We start from the raw sequence: 19810 nt of genomic DNA, 5'->3' as shown, positions 1-19810 counted from the left end.
GTCTTATCCGGTGTTTGGGTTTTTCGTTGTTTTTTGCACTCAAGCACATTGTGTGTGTCAGCTAATTTATTTTGACTAAGGTTTTAAATTACGGAAAACACATTCTCGACACTGAGAAGTTTTTCACTAATGGGGTTTTAAGAGGAGTGGTTTCTGTGGTTTCAACATGGGCGAGACACAGAGAATATCTTATGCATTAAACAAAATTGTGGAGGTAAATAAACCGAAAATGCCAGTTGATGCTCGTTTTGCAAAAGTGAAATCTGCCGGGGAGAATGTGCTAAATAAAGTCGGAAAACTTGATGCCAGATTTTGTGTTGATTGAAAATATGTTGGTAGCTGGCCTTGTGGGATGTCGGCACCTACCGTCAATGAATGTGATGTCGTTATTCCTGTACGAATACATGGTATCTTGGAGACAACTCACAACCCAGAGTATGTTAGATTCAGACCTTCTGGGCGATCAGTTAATATCTGGAGTGACTGTATTGACTCTAAAGGATAACTGAGTCCTGTGCAGTTTTCAGATACTTTCTACAATATAGTGGAGCGGGCATTTACGGAAACGAAAAAAGAGTTGAACTTCACCCCGACCATAAGAGGACAAGGCACAGTAGCTGCCACACTCGTCTACCATTTTCCTGGTTTGTATGAAACATCAATCGATCTGGTTCCAATAATTGTCGTAGATCTTAAAGATGGAAGATCCAATGCTATTTTTAAAGTCCCTGGATATGAAAAACTTCAAGACATACCAGTGGAGCTAGCTGCCAAGAATAACGAATCGGAGGGTTTTGGATGGAGACTATCATTCTCTTGTTTTGAAACTGACTTAATTATGTCTATTGTGAAATCATTTGCAACATTTCGAAAACTGATGATCATCTACAAACTTATTCGCCGATTCTATCTGGCACCAAGAGAAGAAAGAACGTTCCCGGAAAAACGCCAATTTACTCCAGTTTTAAAATCCTACCACATAAAAATTCTTCTGCTTCATGAACATAGATATTTTCAAGACCCGAGACACTGGACGGAAGAGGAGCTTGCAACGAGATTTCTCTCTATTCTTCAGAGATTGAAAGGGTACGCCTCAAGCAGATTTCTTCCTCACTACATACTTAACAATGTCAATCTTTTCAACTATGGCATTCCGTTATTTCTGCTTGACCATGAACTTGTGACAAATACGACCTCGTTTCTGGAAAAAATGGCAAAAACCAATTTGCTTAAATAACGAAATAGACTTGTTTTTTCTAAACATTGAAAGGGTTCATTTGTAAGGTTATCCCTTAATTATTCTTTGTTCAATTAAGTTCTGCTTTGTTGTAACATTCTTCTTATCAGTTTTTTAATAAAATAAATTACATTTAATCTCTGTGAATTTACCATTCAAAGTCTTACTCTTTTTAAAAGACTTTTTATTCAAATAACCATTTGGATGCATTTTGTCTGCGATATATGGAGAAGACGAACAATATTAAAGCTCAAAAGCCTTTTCAAAAAATACAAATCAGGACAAAGAAAACATGGACCTATAAACTATTAGAGGTTTGATCAGGTGCCATGTACATGTAGCAATGAGCACTAAGGCCTACTGAACAGGGAATCTTGCAACATGAACATAATTAAGTACGGGAAAATTAACATTGAAAAGTTGAAGTTATCACATTTCATAAAGGAAATAAACCCTGTTGTTATGTTACAATTAGGGCCATATTCTACTGATACATCCAGATATGAAACGATTCTGTCAAACTTTTTTTTCTAACTTTTATTTCAAGCCCACATTGTGTCTACATATGAATGGACTTAACTATTGTTATTTGAAAATACATTTTAATATCTTAATTTTGTGTTCAAGTTCACAGCAAGTTCTTTTCTTTTTATATACAAGATTTGTAATAAATTCTGCTTCATATGAAACCTAGTACTGCTTATAAGGTGGTAAAATATGTTCCCATGGGAAACCCGACAGATTGATGAAAGACCTGGGGCCCGCTTTACAAAAGAACTTACGTCTTAGACCAAAAACTTCATATTATTGTAAAATTTTGCAAAATGAATATTTCTCTTTGAAATTGTTTGTGTTAAAATATTTTACCACATTCCTTTTAGTTTAAAATAATTTTTGAAATAATGTTAATCAAAAAAGTCTTAAGTCGTAAGTCCTTTTGTAAAACTGGCCCCTGATCTCGTAAAACAACATACATAGGGTCAATCAAAAAGAAAATCACCTTTTTTATCAACTTAAGTTGCGTTTATACTCCATTTTTATTTTAAAAACTTATTTAAATCTAATTTTGTCCATTAAAATAGAATTCATTTTTTGTTATCTTGAAGTTTTGACCGTCACGGATATATATCGTTTCGATATGATTTATAAGGACGTTGGAGCGTGTAGGTCATGTTCATTTTCTTATGTACATATGTGAGTGGTTTATAAGAGTCTCAGATCTTACAAAGGTCTTGGAGCATGTAGTCCCTCTACGTGGTGTTTTATTGGTTTTATAGGTCTTGGAGCCTGTGGTTCATAAACATGGTGTGTTAGTTGTTTATAAATGTCTTGGAGCGTGTGGTTCATCTACATGGTGTATTAGTAATAAAAATGGTTAATGAAGGTCTTAGAGCCTGTAGTCCCTCTACATAGCGTGTTAGCAGTTTTCAAGGGTCTTGGGGTGTGTAGTCCCTGTACATAGTGTGTAAGTGATTTAAAAAGGTCTGGGAGCTTGAAGTCCAGCAACGTGGTTTGTAAGTGGTTTATAAAGGCCTTGGAGCTTGAAGTCCCTCTACATGGTAAAAAGTGGTTTATAAAGGCCTTGGAGCGTGAAGTCTCTGTAATTGATGTGTTAGTGGTGGATCATGCTTTACTCCTTTTGCAGCCCAGTCTGGTAGCAATGTGGGTGACTTATGTTTCGAGAAAGTATAGCTCTGAGAAATATTGTAGGATGTATTTCTCCTAGAATGAGTCAGCACCATTATCACTTGTCTGTTGAAAAAAAAAACGGCTTTTAATTTCTATTTTTTATATCCGCCTATCAGTATTTCTTGTTTAAAATTTATAAAATTCATATTTCTAATTTTGAATCAACAAATAATCAAAATATAACATCTTATTGACAAATGTAGGATACTTAAAATTTATTTTACGTACGCATGTTTACTTTATAGAAGACTGAACCACAACTTTCTATGATTATTTGTCTGTCAAAAATAGTGTGGTGAGAGTACCATGAGTTGTATAACGTATAACTGTCTACTATCACAATTACCTGTGTAGTGGAGGGATGGAGTCCATTGTTATAAGACTACCACGAGAGGACATCATATTGGTACTCTTTGAGCAGTCATACTTTATATGAAAACTCTGATTACTGCAGCGATTTTCAATCATAAAAATACCACCGCACCATTGAAACAGTGAGTATATAGAGACTTTATCACGTGGCTAAAATCAAAGTGTAAACCATTTAAATATCATTTTGGTTTAAAATTCTCCCCTTTCTCACTTTTACAGACTACAATGACATTTTTGATGATTGAATATTAATAGTTTTTAAATATTATTTTCTTTTGTTAATACATAATAACAAGATCTTCGTTTGCATCTGGCATTATATTCAAAATTGTAATACTTCATAAAATAATACTATGAGAATTATGCTTCTTGCTGTTCCTTAGATCTTATTCCTACCATCATACACTATATACCACTCATTATTTTTGTCTACATATCGATAAAGGTATAACTTACTCTTTCTTGTTTTCCCTCGGCAAGAGCAAGCTGTATGACGGCATCAGCCAAAGTGTACTCGTATTTCTGATCCCGAGTTTCAATCTCATCCATTATTACTTTCTTAGAACTATGGATAGACACTACATAACTAGATCTCCCTGTAGGCTTCGTAGCTACAAATACATAGATTTTAATTGACTTTAAAAACGTAGAGAACAATATTTATAATTCAAGTTTTTAAAACTGATTCCATGTTTGAGTAAAGAAACACATTTACATTAATCTTTTTAAAATGACTAAACGTATATACTTACAAAAAACAAAATTTTTGAAAGCCAGGGGTAGCACCACATATTCCCCAGGTTCCAGCATGGTGTTACATCCCACAAAACTCTTAATCTGGCGATTACTGCACGCCATCAGGGGGCCAAACGTCTGGACGCCATTAGGGGAATCCCGGAGTATCAGTACACAAAGGTCAGATAGGTTTTTATTCTTACTGCCCCTATCAGATGTAAATAAGTATTTCAAAGTAACAAAGTGAATTTTATATAATAATATTTACATTTGTAAATGTTTTCCTTTATATAACACTACTGAAAGGAATGCATATCTATAACTGTATAAATACAGGTACGGGGTCAAGAGGTCATACATGTGCGTATGGATAATCGATTGACGTAATTTATCAGTGACGTTATAAAGAGTTGACGCGCGTTTAGTGGATTACATACTTTCCGTTGAGTTTGAAAAATGATGCATTTCACAATCTAAAAGTCACAATCAGGCAAATATAAAGTATGAATAAGTCACAAACGTAAATATAAATAATAAGGTATCATTTTAAAACATCTATCGGGCTATAAATACGGGTTGGTACAAGATTAAATTCATCATAAAGCCCTTCAGGCTTTATGGAATTTAATCTCGTGACCAACCCGTATTTATATCCCGATATATGTATAAAAATGAAACCTTATTTCTAAAATAATAATAATAATATCCTTATTTATACAGGATGGCACAATTAGTTAACAACTAGTTCACATTGTGGTACTGAAAACATTTGTACAGACAGAAGATTATGTACAGAAACATATAAATATAGAGCGAATAGAATATAAAAATCAATATTTACAGATGGTTTGTCTAAGCTGCGTCTAAAAAGCATCAGAAGTATGATCTATGTGATTAACATATCATTGGTCATTATGTAAGAAAACCATTTCACTATTTTGTTTACTTGTTTGAATAATCTTTTCTCCTAGAACTCATGAATGAAGGGAAGGTGTAAACACTTGTTGATTGAAAATGTTTTTGTCTTGATAATTTTTCTAGTTATAAAATTTTGAACAATTTACCTCTAGGCCATATACCTGACACCATTCTGAAACACGCCCACTTCCACCTCTGTAGTTTTTGACATAGTCAACTTCACCAGTTTGAAAACCTCACTCGCATTGGTTGGAAATAATCCCTCTGATCGAATTTCTCTCCAATCAGGACGAATCTTACATATCTCTACACTGTCAAAGTATCTAAATCATAAAATTATACACTTTCGTATTATTTATGCAATTGTTATGAAGGTAATAGTGTTACGTGCAATTACCTTTAGATCACGCAGGTATGAAATAACTTGGATATTGAAGATTAAAAAATTGTTGAATTATACCTGAGAAGTCAGGACTAAAAATATGGGGGGAAAGTCAGAAATAGAATAACCTTTGAAAAAATGCAAATATTCAGAGGAACTGAATATGTTGAAGTTTACGATGAATGTCGATCATACGATACTAATTTTAAATACAACAGCTGTTAACTGAAATCATGATATGAAAAACAATTCTGATTTCACACACAAGTTCTCTATGGTTTTTAAAGACCAGGTCTTCCAATAATCTATAAGAATTCCACGGGTACTAATTTCGCAGTTATAAGCAGACCTATTTTTGTATTCATATGAAGCAGAATGTGTCCAATATCTTGTGAAAAGAAGAAAACACTTGCTGTGGCCTTTACATTGACATTTAGATATATCGACGACGTATTGTCAATTATCAATGGTTATTTGCATTCCTATGTCAACACGATATACCCCAGTAAGCTTGAAATAAATGATACCACGGAGTCTGACACACCTGTTTCATATTAAGATATTTTACTAGAATGAGACGTTAATGGGTAGTCTAACATCCGAAGTTAATGATAACCACGATGACCTTAATTTCCCTTACTTCATCAGTATTTTACCTTCATCTCCTGCATATGGGATTTGTATCTTCCAGAAGATTCGATACGCTTTAGAGAATACTTTAGGTATGAACAATTTCTAAAACGAGGTGAGTAATTGACAAACAAGTTGATGAAAGAAGAATATCAGCAGTCTCGTTTAAAGTCTATGGCCGATACAATCATTCTGTCAGCAAATATATTCTATCATTAAGTTATATGTTGACTGGGTTATCCATACTTATATTGTTAATCCATTATTTACACACTGAATTATCGACGGATTTTTCTGTTATTTCCCGATCATGACAAGGAGCACATGTCGGGTATAACCAGTCAGCAGGGGATGCTCACTCCGTTATTACACCTGATCCTAATTCTGATGTTTAAGAGACCCGTGTTTGCTCGGCTCTACCATTTTATTGTTAAATGAGGCCTGTCAGCTTGAATGCTGTTCGCTTTCATCCTCAATAATTTATTTCATTCATCTCTTTGTATGATTGACGTCTCCATATCAGTGAAATACTCTGGAGAGGGACGCTAAACAGTATACAATGAATCAATCAATCTTTGTATGATTTCTTCATTTGAATTTACAAATGCTTAACCGGAATTCAAAATATAGAACTTTATGTCGTACTTGAGGACATCTTCTAGGGATATCCAGAACACGCCTGATTTGTCTCCATACAACTTCAGATCTTGCTTAGCCCGGCTACTAATGTTGGCCCACTTGGTCGAGTTGTCACTCCAATCCCCGTTTCAAGAGAACCGCCCCCAAGGATTACGTAACCTTAACAACCTGCACAGAACCAGATAAAGGTTAATAAGACTATTTTTCCACCATGTAAACTAGAACAATACAATACACATAATTAAGTACTTATAATTATAAATCTAAGTTTATTTCTTTTTCATTTGGATTTTCTTAAACATTGGAGAAAAAAAGAATCAGAAATTTAAAAAAAAGAGTCATTGATGATAAGTTCTGGTTATTCGTCGATATCTTTCTTCTTTACTGAGATGAGAGAGCATGCAATGAATGTCATTTAAAAAAGAATGACTACTTCCTCCTAAATTGTTCGACTAAATTCAAATATAAAAGAAGGATGAGTAAAATGTGAAAATGCTCCTAAAATTGAATAATGTTACTTGAAAAAGAGATTAATGATAATCGAATATACAAGCAGCTCTATGATAAAGGTGATGACTTTAACTTTTCTATCGTCAACTTCCCTTACTTATGCAGCAATATATTTTCATCACCTGCATAGGGAGTGTTTATATCTCAGATGATTTGATACGCAAGAGCATGGTCTACGTATGAAAAAGTTTGAGATTTAAATTTAAATTTAAGTTTAAATTATTGACAAACAAGTTGATAAAACAAAAATATTAGCAGTATTGTTTTAAGTATTAACATTTCGTAAGTTTTGTTTTAAATATTAGCAGTATTATTTTAAGTCACCATTTCGTAAGTTTTATGGTCGATACAATGACCTTGTCAGCAAATACAATTCATCATTGAGTCAAACGCTGACTGACGATTTTCATACTAATTGTTAGTCCACTGAATTGACGAGGGATTTTTCTTTATTTCCTGATAATGACAGGTAGCTCACAGCGGGTGTGACAGATCGGCAGGGGATGCTCACTCCTCCATGGCACCTGATCCTACCTCTGATAATTTGGAAGTCCGTATTTGCTCTGTTCCTATTTTGTATTGTTTTATGGACTTGCTGTTGAATACTTTTCGTTATCTCCATATGTTTCATACCATATGTTTCATTTTAAGTGTACCTATTGCCGTCAATGTCCTTGACATCCAGAATGGAGTAGGCATGCTGAGCCAGCAGTCCTTTCTGTTTGTAAACCTTGTCGTCTGTCTTATCCTTACCTCCGCAGGAGACCGCCATCAAAAATCTGTAAATACTCGTAAGTAAAAATCAGAGGAAATAAGGGTTGTATTAATGAACACCAGTCTCTTTGAAAACGTTTACGAAAGTAACCGAAAAATCCTGCACAATTATTTGAATTGATATTTTTTATTATCACGCGCAGATGTTCTTTGAAATAGAATCAATTATAAAAGGACATATACACAACGGTGTCTAAAACATCTTAAATGTAACATATAATACATTATTTTGTGGGAAAGAACTGTCAAACTCATACATTAAAGCAGATCTATGAACCTTACAATGAAAAGAAGCTGTCAATAGGATATCCTACCCTTACCCACTACAGCTGAGAGATTTGGTCCAGATTAATTTAAAACACCTACCCTGACTCCCTACAACTGAGAAGTCTGGCCCAGATCATAGCAGGGTCCAAGTCTTGTTTCCGTGATCTAGCTGGAGCGAAAAAATCTCAAAATGTACGTATACACTCCAAATATTAACATTCCAAGATAAAGAAGTGAAATGATCATGTTCTTTGACATTACATACATATTGGTATTTTCTTTTTATTTATATCTAATTTTTTTAATACGCTTAAATTGTAATTTTATGATGTCACAGGGGGCACCTGTTAGGATAGCAAGACCTTCTATACACCTCCCTGCTTCCATATTTTCATAATTTCCGTGTAACTTAGCCATAGCTTTCTCTATCAAGGGGACCCAAAGTTGATGTCCTTTAGTCTGCAAATACTCATTATATGTAGATTATGAAATGTTTGCTAGACTTAGTTTTCCCGAAATATGTTTTTGATTTGTATTAAAATAAGGAATACTGACTAAGATCAAATTAAACATAAAGTAATATAAAATTGAGGGAAAATCGGAAGTATCATATAAGGAGCGCGACTCCCTTGTAATGACGTGATCAAAGCCACCACGAACCCTTTGTTGTGAATAATCATAACGGTATTACTAGTTAGGATTTGTTTCGTCAACTAATGTGCCACAGCCTAGTTCATAAGGCAATACCATGAATATCCCTTTTGGTCCACGTGAGCTAAATATGAGAAAGCATGTTTATTGAAAGTTCTTCACACATATTGAGATGCTAGCGTTTGCCGGTGAAGGGTTGCAAATTTTAAATGTACTAGGTGCTAATTGTTTTTGAGCAGTGGGGGATTTTTTGTGATAAAACCTATTGTGATTCAGCATTGAAAAAGACTGAAAAAGTTTATACAGTCTCATCCTAAGGAATGGTTTTCATGTCCTGTATTGGGATTCCAACACTGTACGTAAGCAGTACCTTGTTCTTCTACTCTAAAGCAGACGCAGAAGCATTAAGTTTAAGCACACTTTGTTTGATTTGTTATTGTGCCATATACTGTAAAAGATAAAATGGAATGGAGGGAAAAACCATTAACGTGTAAGTCGAAATTTTAGCGAGACGCAAGTTTAGCGATTTGTCCTTAAAAATGGGTATTTAATTTTAGCGAAAAGTTATTTTAGCAATATTTAAAAGCTCCCTAAAGAGGCCATTACAAATAAATGGCAATTAATTTTTAGCTATATTCAATTTTAGGGAATCTCAACATCCTCGCTAATAATGCCAAAATTAAATCCTCGCTAAAAATTCTGCTAATACGGTTTTAAAATTCAGGATGTGTTCATATTAGTGTTGGCAAATCGGACGATTTTTAGTAACCGGTTACGTTCTTCATATTCCCATGGAGTACCAGGGTACTCGAATGATTTTTAGTAAAAATATCCATATCTACTATTTATATATTATTCTTTACTTATCGGTAGAAGTAATACACAAATATTGAAATATATTGTATATGGACATTAGATTTACAAAACACACACTCACACACACACACACACACGATATTGTCAAAAATTTTGATTTTCGATAAAAGAAAAGTAAGGAATTTGACACACGAAGACGACGAATAAAAACATCGTCAATTGCCACTTTACAATTGCTTTGGTTATGCTTTCCTTTTCAGCCCCCATATATGTCGCAATGAAGGAGAATAATTATTTGCATACTCCGTAATTAATAGTTAATTTGTGGAGTGTCCAGTTATTAAAGATTTTAAACATGATGAGCTGTTCTTTTCTTACAACTCCAAGCTTAATACGCCTATTGCGGCATCTCCTTAAATTATTAAATGAGGTAATTATAACAAAGACCTTCAAAAGTTGTATACCCTCAAGCAATCAAAGCTAACAATTTTTATATAAACTGTAATTTGATCCTCTACATTCAAGCACTCGATCAAGTCAAACGTACCTAAAACTAGGGAAATGTGTAAGTATACATTTATAAATAATAAAACATTTATATTCTATACATGCATTTAACTATGTAGAATTTATTTCATTCGAGTAACCTAATAGCAGTTTTACTAACCTAAACTCTCATTATTCGACGGTTAACCAGTTAACCGGGTACTCGTTGCCAACACTTGTTTATATGAGAGGTCTATAATGAAATCTGATTAAAACTGAAATAGTTCACTTAAATTGGACGTTAATTAAGGAAATCTCAGCGAGTGTTCCTTACTTCTCATATATCCTAATACATGCACATGAATCTAACATTTAATTTCTCTTAACTTTAATCTACAAATATACATGTAAACGTGCCTACGGTGTCACTGACCTGAGAGAAGACTAGTCGTTTGTAGTTATCACAGGGCAGTAGGTCATCAATGAGAACAATTTGCCATATACCATCTTTACACAGACGGACTTGGTAGGCTCCTTGTGGACAATAGTCCTTAGTCAAAATGATGTTCTTTACCAGTTCTGGACGCTCCGCCAAGACCGCTAAGGCGCTGAGAAACCTGAAGATAGACAAACATGTGTATTTTGCAAGAGGGAGACCAACTGACAACCAAACTTGAGTTTTCTAGAGTTACATGGAACACAACAATATGCAAATTTGTCAGTTCAAACAACTATGGAGGGAACAGAGGTTTTTGTTGAATCCATTTTAAACGATGATTCAAAACATTCTTTGTAAATAGTATGCTTGTTTTGAATTTTATATTTTGAATAAGACATTACCTAAAATATATGCAAATCTATATTTTTCCCTTTGGTAAAAAAAAAGTAAAAGTACATATATTTCTGATTTTTTTAAATCAATGGAGATAACCACTCACTGACTTTGTACTGAACAGCGGTTTCTCACAGGTTCATAAAAGATATCGAATCAATCGCTGACTCTGTACTAACCAACAATTTCCCAGAAGTCCTTGAGTGATAACTAATCAACCACTAACTCTGTACGTACCAACAGTTTCCCAGAAGTCCTTGAGTGATAACTAATCAACCACTGACTCTGTACTTACCAACAGTTTCCCAGAAGTCCTTTAGTGATAAATGATAAGTGATACTTAGCAACAGTTTCCCAGAAGTCCTTGAGTGATAACTTACCAACCACTGACTCTGTACGTACCAACAGTTTTCCAGAAGTCCTTGAGTGATAACTTATAACCACTGACACTGTAACCAACAGTTTCCCAGAAGTCCTTGAGTGATAACTAATCAACCACTGACTCTGTACTTACCAACAATTTCTCAGAAGTCCTTGGGTGATAACTTACCAACCACTGACTCTGTACTTACCAACAGTTTCCCAGTTGTCCCTGGGATATGTCATGTGGTCGCGGGTTCCTGTATACTGTCCACGTGTCTTTCTCGCTCCCTATATCTGTTGGTCGCAGCCATTGGATGGGAGTCTTTATGAAGGGTTTGTTATGACTAATGAATAAGGATCTTGGAATGGGAGGGAAGGAATCGTCAACAAAGTGGCTGTGGTACTGATCGGATAGTTATAAAAATATACTTTGGATTCATTATTGTTTATGTAAATCAAAGATAACATAGAAAACAATTTCTGAAACGTGATTACTTAATTAATTGCAAATTGCAATTCCTACAAAATAAAAATACAGTTGTGTTAATCGTAACTTCCCTTTTGACACCATATCAGTTTATTCATAGAGAACGCTTTGTGCTAATTTGCAAACTTGGTGGTGTGTTAATTGAATTGTTTCGGAGGTATTGTACATAGATATACTCGATATCTTTAGGAGTCATAAGCATTTACATTACAGCAAGATTTATTGAGTGGATACATAATGTATCGCTATATTGATTATACCAAGATCTACCTTCCGACAGCAAGAAATGATGTTCTGCAAGAGATTAGATGCCTCAATTTCTTCCAGTTTTCGGATATCTTCCATCTTTGAGCTCGGCTGTCTGACAGATAATATGAGTTTTGACTCGTTATGCTTCTTCTGTTCTTTACCATATCCACACATTTCGCAGACTGTCATATTTAGTGTGTTTTTGTATGTACACCGTGAACATGACCATCCTGTGGCTGTTTTGTCGGGTTTCTCTGAAGATTTAGGTCTCTTTTCTTTTTCAAGCTCCTTTCCTTTAACTTTGTTGTTCTCCAAGCTGTTACCTGTTTTACTGTTGGCGGTACTGTCGGGTGAAGTTTTAGCACGATACTCTCTGACTTTCCTGTCTGATTCCTGTTTATCTGCAGATTTAGAAGTCCTAGTTACTTTCGATTCAGAAACAGGCCTATTTGAATTGTTCTCTTTTGTATCAAAATTTGCAGTGTCCCTCTTGGGTCCACAAGCTTCACAAAAAGGACTGTTTATTGAATTCAGAAAAGTGCACTTTTCACAGCTCCAGTTGTTCTTCGTGTCAACTTCTGAAGAAGTTCTACCATCTTCACACATCGTGCAGGATGGTGCTGTGATGTCATTGTGATAGGTACATTTATTGCACTCCCAGAACATCCCTTCTGTTTTATCCATCTGATCTCTAATGCCTGATGATAAAATCCTTTTCTGCAGAAGCAGCAAAATAAATAAATAAAATTTATTTAATTATTGAGTTTGTTATAATATATGTCAACATTTGGAAAACTCTCTCCAAGTTATGAAGCTAAATATAATATTCCGCCTCTATACAAGGTTTTTTGTTTACATATCACCGATGGTTTCCACTTTATTGTCTTATTATGAGGTATGCTTATAGACATTTTGACATAATTGCAGTCACCCTCTGGAATGAAATATATGGAGAAAACAAAAAGTGTTCAAGTTCGGAAGTCCATTGAAACATAAAAGTTTGAACAGAGCAAGCACAGACCTCCAAAGGATCAGAGTTTTGTATCAAAAGTGTGAACATCCCTTGACGCCGTGTACTTCGTGTCCTGATTAAGCAATTACGGGAAAATCTCTTGCACGTTCATTATGTAATGAAACCACCTATCAGCCGGTCACACCTGCCTTGTGCTATTTGTCATGATCAGGAAATAACGGAAAAATCCGTCCTCAATTCAGCGTATATAAAATGGACTAACATTTAGTATTAAAGTGGCCGTTAGCATTTGACTCATTTCTTCTTTTCACGTATACGATTTTGCACAAATTCTACTTAATATGAATACAAAAATAGGTCTACTAATAACAAGGCGCAATTGGTACCCAAGGCAATTCTAATCAGTAGATTGTACATGTTGGAAGACCTGGTCTCCAAAAACCACATTGATATTGTCAATCAGAAACTCAAGCATCTTGTTAAGGTTAACTTTAATATACTTGGCTAACATTAGTATGAAAAGGGTTATTTGACTTAAAGATAGATTGAGTTTGCTAACAATCATAATGTTTTTGAAAATTATATATTTAAACGATACTGTTGAGATTTTTGTTTCATGAACTTATTTGTCAATCGTTTTAGAAATAGTTCATACGCAGAGCATCCACTTGTGTGTCGACAACTGGAGATATATATTGCCCGTATAAATGATTAAGGTATATACTTCATTTAAATAACTAATTACCAGTGAATACCTAACTTCCTATGAACCAGTTGTATGTAATAAATCAATAAGCAGACAAAAAACCTTGATATGCATTACGATAATCAGTCAAAGCACGTCTAAGCAGCTAAATTTAACCTGTTATTTAAATAATTAATAAACTATTTGAATTTGATTCCAAAAACATTTCTGCATTTCTGTTAGAATTTAGCAGAAAAACAACCTTCAAATGATTTACTTTCAGTTTATTTTATCAGTTACTTTTTAAACATCATGTTAGTATCATTTTAAAACACAACACTACTGCTTTCCAACCATAAAAAAGACAATTCACAATCGAAATAAAGCCTTTGTGTCACTGTGCATATTCTTATGAATGTAAACTAATTAAATTATTCAATTATCAGACAAAAACAAAATGTTTAGCAAATACATGGCTTAGTTTTAGTATTTGTATATAACGTAGATTGTGAAAGTATAAACTTACCTTGGCTACGTGGTCAAATACATGGGCTTGTAAAGAGAAACTTATATCAAGGGGGGAAACCCTGGAAATGTTTTTAAATGCACAGTCAATACGCTCTTCAGAGCTGTAAAGTATATACTTATTTTAAAATGCACTGGTTGTTGAATCGTCTTTAGTAATACTTATCTTAATTTTACATCCGGTATTACAAATGTCTTACAAATGAGATTGTCTTAAAATCAAAGCAAACCTATTTAAAGTCGTAAATTTTAAGACACAAAATACTATAGGAAATTTTGTCGAGAAAAGCCACAATTCTTCGACAACTTCATTGGTACTTTATTTTGCTCTGTATTTAAAGTTAAAGCTAAATGGTTTATATCTTTATCTTGCCTTGAGATAAACCACTGAACTTTGACGAATAAATTGAACAAAAAATATTTGAACGGTAGATGAATACTTCATATGTAAATCTATAAAATTTCTAAATTTAAGTGGATGTTTATCCATCTTTAAGAAAAAAAAGCAAAGGGTATGAAAAGTGATGCTGTTTTAGACACTTTGATGTCAATATCATTCTTGTCACTGTGGTAGCAAAATACTACCGTATATTTTAACATAAAATATAATAATTTGTTTTTTTACCTATGCATATATCTATTTTAAATTTGCTATGTATATTCATTTTACATGTAAATCTACTAAAACGTGGTGAAAATTTCAGAATGCATATATTATTATTTTTCAAGTTCACTTTAATTTGTAAATTTTACACTTTAATATGTTACAACTTCAATTAGAACATGTTGATCGAAGACCATGGTGTTATACTGACCAAAAAATACATATATATTGTCTGTGAAGTGTTTCAGAAAATTTATACAAGCATCTATATATATATATATATATATATATATATATATATATATATATATATATATATATATATATATATATATAAAGGTTATCCTTGACTTAAAGTAGATTGAGTACAAGGTCACGGATGGAAATTTATATAAAGCACTAAAATGACCATAAAACTTACAAAATTATGACTTTAAACGAGACTGTTGACATTTTTGTTTCATGAACTTATTTGTCAATCGTTTTAGAAATAGTTCATAGGCAGAGCATCCACTTGTGTGTCGAATCAACTGAGAGATATATATTGCCCGTATATGCAGGTGATTAAGGTATATTGCTCTCGTACAAATAACTAATCAACCAGTGAATACCTAACTTCCTATGAACCAGTTGTATGTAAAAAAATCAAAAACGTAAACAAAAAACCTTTGATATGCATTAATTATGCTAATCAATTACGATAATCAGTAAAGCACAGTGTTTCATTCTCTCAAAGCAGCTAAATTTAACCTGTTATTTAAATAATTAATAAACTATTTAAATTTGACTCCAACATAAGCATTAAAGGATTTAGAATTTAGCAGAAAAACAACCTTGAAATGATTTACTTTCAGTTTCTGTTTATCAGTTACTTTTTAAACATCATGTTAAGTATCATTTTACAACACAACACTACTGCTTTCCAGACCATAAAAAAGACTTAATTCATGCGATCGAACATAAAGCATTTGTGTCACTGTGCATATCTATATGACTGTAAACTAAGCAAATTTTAAAGTGTTCAATTATCAGACAAAAACAGAATGCTTAGCACAGACATGGCTTAGTTTTAGTATTTGTATATAACGTAGATTGTGAAAGTATAAACTTACCTTGGCTACGTGGTCAAATACATGGGCTTGTAAAGAGAAACTTATATCAAGGACGGGAAACCCTGGAAATGTTTTGCCTAAATGCACAGTCAATACGCTCTTCAGAGCTGTAAAGTAATATAAGGCTTATTTTAAAATGCACTGGTGTGTGGGGGATGAATCATCATAGTAATACTTTGGTGTGGAGACTAATTTTACATCAATCAGGTATTACAAATGTCTTTCAAATGAGATTGTCTTAAAATCAAAGCAAACCTATTTAAAGTCATTCCAAATTTTATCGTCAATGAAACGCAAAGCTATGGGGCCTATATGGAAATTTTGTCTGCCCATGAAAAGCCACAATTCTTCGACAACTTGCCATTTACTTGCAGGTAATGTTCTCCATTAAACATTTTGCTTGAGAACATGTATTTAAAGTTAAAGCTAAATGGTTTATATCTTTATCTTGCCTTGAGATAAACCACTGAATATTTGACGAATAAATTGAACATAAAATATTTGAAGGCGGTAGATGTTAATGTAGTCCGTGGTGTCCTTCAGGCAAAGTAAACTTTCTACGTGTGGACGGAGATGTATAATGAATTCAGATATTTTCTCCGTCTTGTCCAATTGAAAAAAAAAAGCAAAGGATATTCTTTGTGTATTTTAAAGCAAACGTGCATGCCTACAGTGAATAGGATTTAAGGTCTTAAAGATTGATACAATACTGCATATCTTCAAGAGTTTTGGTAATGGCGGTGGAAATACTACCGGTATATTTTAAGATTATTAAACCACTAATATTCATAAAATACGGAAGCGTATTATTGACATGTTTTTTTAAATTCAGTCCACACTTTAATCTGTAAATTTTACACTTTAATCTGTAAACTTTACACTTAAATCTGTAAACTTAGCACTTTAATCTATATATATTACATTTTATTTTGTATAAGTTCACTTTAATTTGTAAATTTTACACTTTAATATGTTAAACTTCTATTGTTTTTCGAATTCAATTCAATTCAACATGTAATTATGTAATGATCGAATGGTCTTTGTGTTTCATGGTGATATTTAAGTTTTTTCATGACCTATGAAAAATATTATGAAATTTTTATTGTTCTGATATATCATATATATATATATATATATATATATATATATATATATATATATATATATATATATATATATATATATATATATATATATACGATAAGTAAGGATGGGCGATTTGCTCATGGACCTCGTAATTTTCCCAAGCAAATATCGGGAATCTGCCTTCAATATTTTTTAAGTGCTATAGCGGCAAATAGAAAAATATATACTGTATACAAGTATATCAATTTATTTTGGTCTTCTCATTTTAATATTCTCCAATTGCACTCCGTTATTAGCAGACAAATTGTTGTCGGCAGGGGATGCTCACTCCTCCATGGCACCTGATCCCACCTCTGATGTTTCGGAGGTCCGTGTTTGCTCTGCTCTTATTTTGTATATTGTTTGATGGACGTTGAGATTGAATACTGTTCGTTATTTCCATATCCTTCTTGTATTCATATGAAGCAGAATTTGTGCATGACAAGAAGAAAACACTTGCTGTGGCCTTCAGCTCAACATTTAGATATATCCACGACGTATTGTCAATTAACAATGGTAATTTCCATTCCTATGTCGATACGATATATACTGGGGAGCTTGAGATAAAATATACCACAGAGTCTGACACGTCTGCTTCTTACTTGGATATTTTACTTGAAAATGACGTTAAAGGTAATCTTACAACGAAGCTCTATAATAAACGTGATAACTTTAACTTTTCTATCGTCAACTTCCCTTACTTATGCAGCAATATACCTTCATCGCCTGCATACGGTGTTTATATGCCTAATTTTATTCGATACGCAAGAGCATGCTCTAAATATGCAGTTTCTAAAACGAGGTAAGTTATTGACAGACAAGTTGATGAAACAAGAATATCAGCAGTCTCGTTAAAAGTCATCGTTTCGTACGTTCTTTGGTCAATGTAATGATTTTGTCAGCAAATACAATTGATCATTTTGCTGCACGCTTTTCAATACAATTTTGATTTTTCATTTCCAGATCATGACAAGGAGCACACGGTGGGCAAATACTCCTCCATGGCACCTGACGCTTTTCACCTGTTTTGTATTGTTTTAAATATATATCAGTCCATATCCTTCATTGCAGTTCATTTTATCAGGGTCATTTTAGAACGGAACAATAAAGAATCATCATTTAATCAAAGGGTACCGGTATTAATTTTTACGCTGTTCCAAATTTAATATGAACTCAAATACATGTAAACTTCAATTTTATGCATGTATATTTATGTAAACATTAATAATTGATATTTTATATGGTTATTTTTAGGATCTTCAATTCAATAAGGAAATAGATTGTTGCCCGCAATACAATCATGTTGAAATAAATGATATAACTTCTGAGCGCGCATCAAACGAATTTGCGTATAATGATATCAATATAAGATTCATTGAAAAGTATGTGTATTTGATTTGCTCTTCATTTAATAATTCTACTAGATTGCTTATTATTTATATAAATCCATACATCTGCCATCTGTTAAGTTAGTTATTATCCACATTTATTGTTAAGTTAGAAATAAAACTTAGATTATATCATGCATGCTCCATGGTCTTTTATCTTTACAGCGTTTTACTAAAGATGTATGCAGGTGCCAAATTAATTAAACAAATAAAGGTTTAAATTACACTGTTTAAAGTTTATATTTTATAGATTAATGTGTAGAATCTACATTTTAAAGTATAAAATTTACACTTTAATATGTGTAATATTAACAGATTAAAGTTTAAAATTTACAAAATGAAGTTATATTTACAAAATGAAATGAAAAAATTACAGATTAATTTGTAAAATGTACAGATTTAAGTGTGATATTACACTTTAAAGTGTAAATTTTACACTTTTATGTGTAACATTTACAGTTTAGAGTGTAAAAAACGAAAAATAAAAAAAGTGTCCAAGTGGCACTAATACGCTTCCGTAATAAAAGTATAGTTTTAACATACTGAATTTTATATTTTTATCTGGTGGATAGGGTTTTTAACTTATTTTTCAGATTTTTTTGGTATATATAAAGAGATGTCTAATATTAAAATAGTGTATCTTCACCTATTGTGCAGGACAAGGCCTCTTAAATCTTCAAAGGTAGGATGTAATGGAGATAACGAAAAGTATTCAAGCTCAAAGTTCTATAAAAATACAAAATTGGAGCAGAGCAAACAAGAACCTCCAGAAAAAAAAAATCAGAGGTGGGATTTAATGTCATGGAGGAGTGAGCATATGCCCTAAACAATAGGTCATACCCGCTAGGTAATTCTTGTCATGATCGGGAAATAACTGAAATATAGTGTGTATATAAGGGCCTAACGATCAGTACGAAAAGCGTCAGTCAGCATTTGATTTAATGATAAATTGTATTTGCTGACGAGGTCATCGCATCGACCATAGAAATTACTAAATGATGACATTAAACGAGACTGGTGATTTTCTTGTTTCATCGACTTGTTTGTCAAAAATTTACCTCGTATTAATTAGAATTTGTTCATACATAGAGCATGCCCCCGCGCATCGAATCAACTGAGAGATATAAACCCAGTATGCAGATGACGAACGTATATTGATGCATAAGTAAGGGACGTTGACGATATAAAAGTTAAAAGTCCTTACTTTTATCATAAATCTTGATTTCTGATTACCGTTAACGTCTTTCTTATATGTAAAATATAGGGATATGAAACAGATGTGTCAGACTCTGTGGTATCTTTTATTCAAAGCTCACTAGAATATATAGTATCGACATACGTTAATTGACAAAACGTCGTCA

The 19810-nt window shown here is 33.0% G+C and overlaps 1 protein-coding gene across 1 annotated transcript; it reads right to left on the bottom strand.

The window, feature by feature from the left end:
• Positions 1-2442: 2442 nt before the first annotated feature.
• Positions 2443-14310, bottom strand: LOC134275229 (calpain-15-like). Its single transcript, XM_062757501.1, is given in 13 exon segments — positions 2443-2989; positions 3273-3448; positions 3755-3909; positions 4051-4241; positions 5113-5274; positions 6609-6770; positions 7769-7891; positions 8253-8322; positions 8462-8612; positions 10540-10723; positions 11511-11704; positions 12059-12754; positions 14222-14310. Coding segments are annotated over 12 exon segments (2412 nt in total). The 5' UTR covers positions 12722-12754; positions 14222-14310; the 3' UTR covers positions 2443-2808.
• Between the last annotated feature and the right edge of the window lie 5500 nt (positions 14311-19810).

Source organism: Saccostrea cucullata, unplaced genomic scaffold, assembly GCF_032062105.1.
Source record: "Saccostrea cucullata isolate Sc308-1 unplaced genomic scaffold, CSIRO_AGI_Scuc_v1 ctg956, whole genome shotgun sequence".
Lineage (NCBI taxonomy): Eukaryota > Metazoa > Mollusca > Bivalvia > Ostreida > Ostreidae > Saccostrea > Saccostrea cuccullata.
The sequence above is the reverse complement of the archived record's forward strand: the minus strand, read 5'-3'. Positions and strand labels throughout refer to the sequence as shown.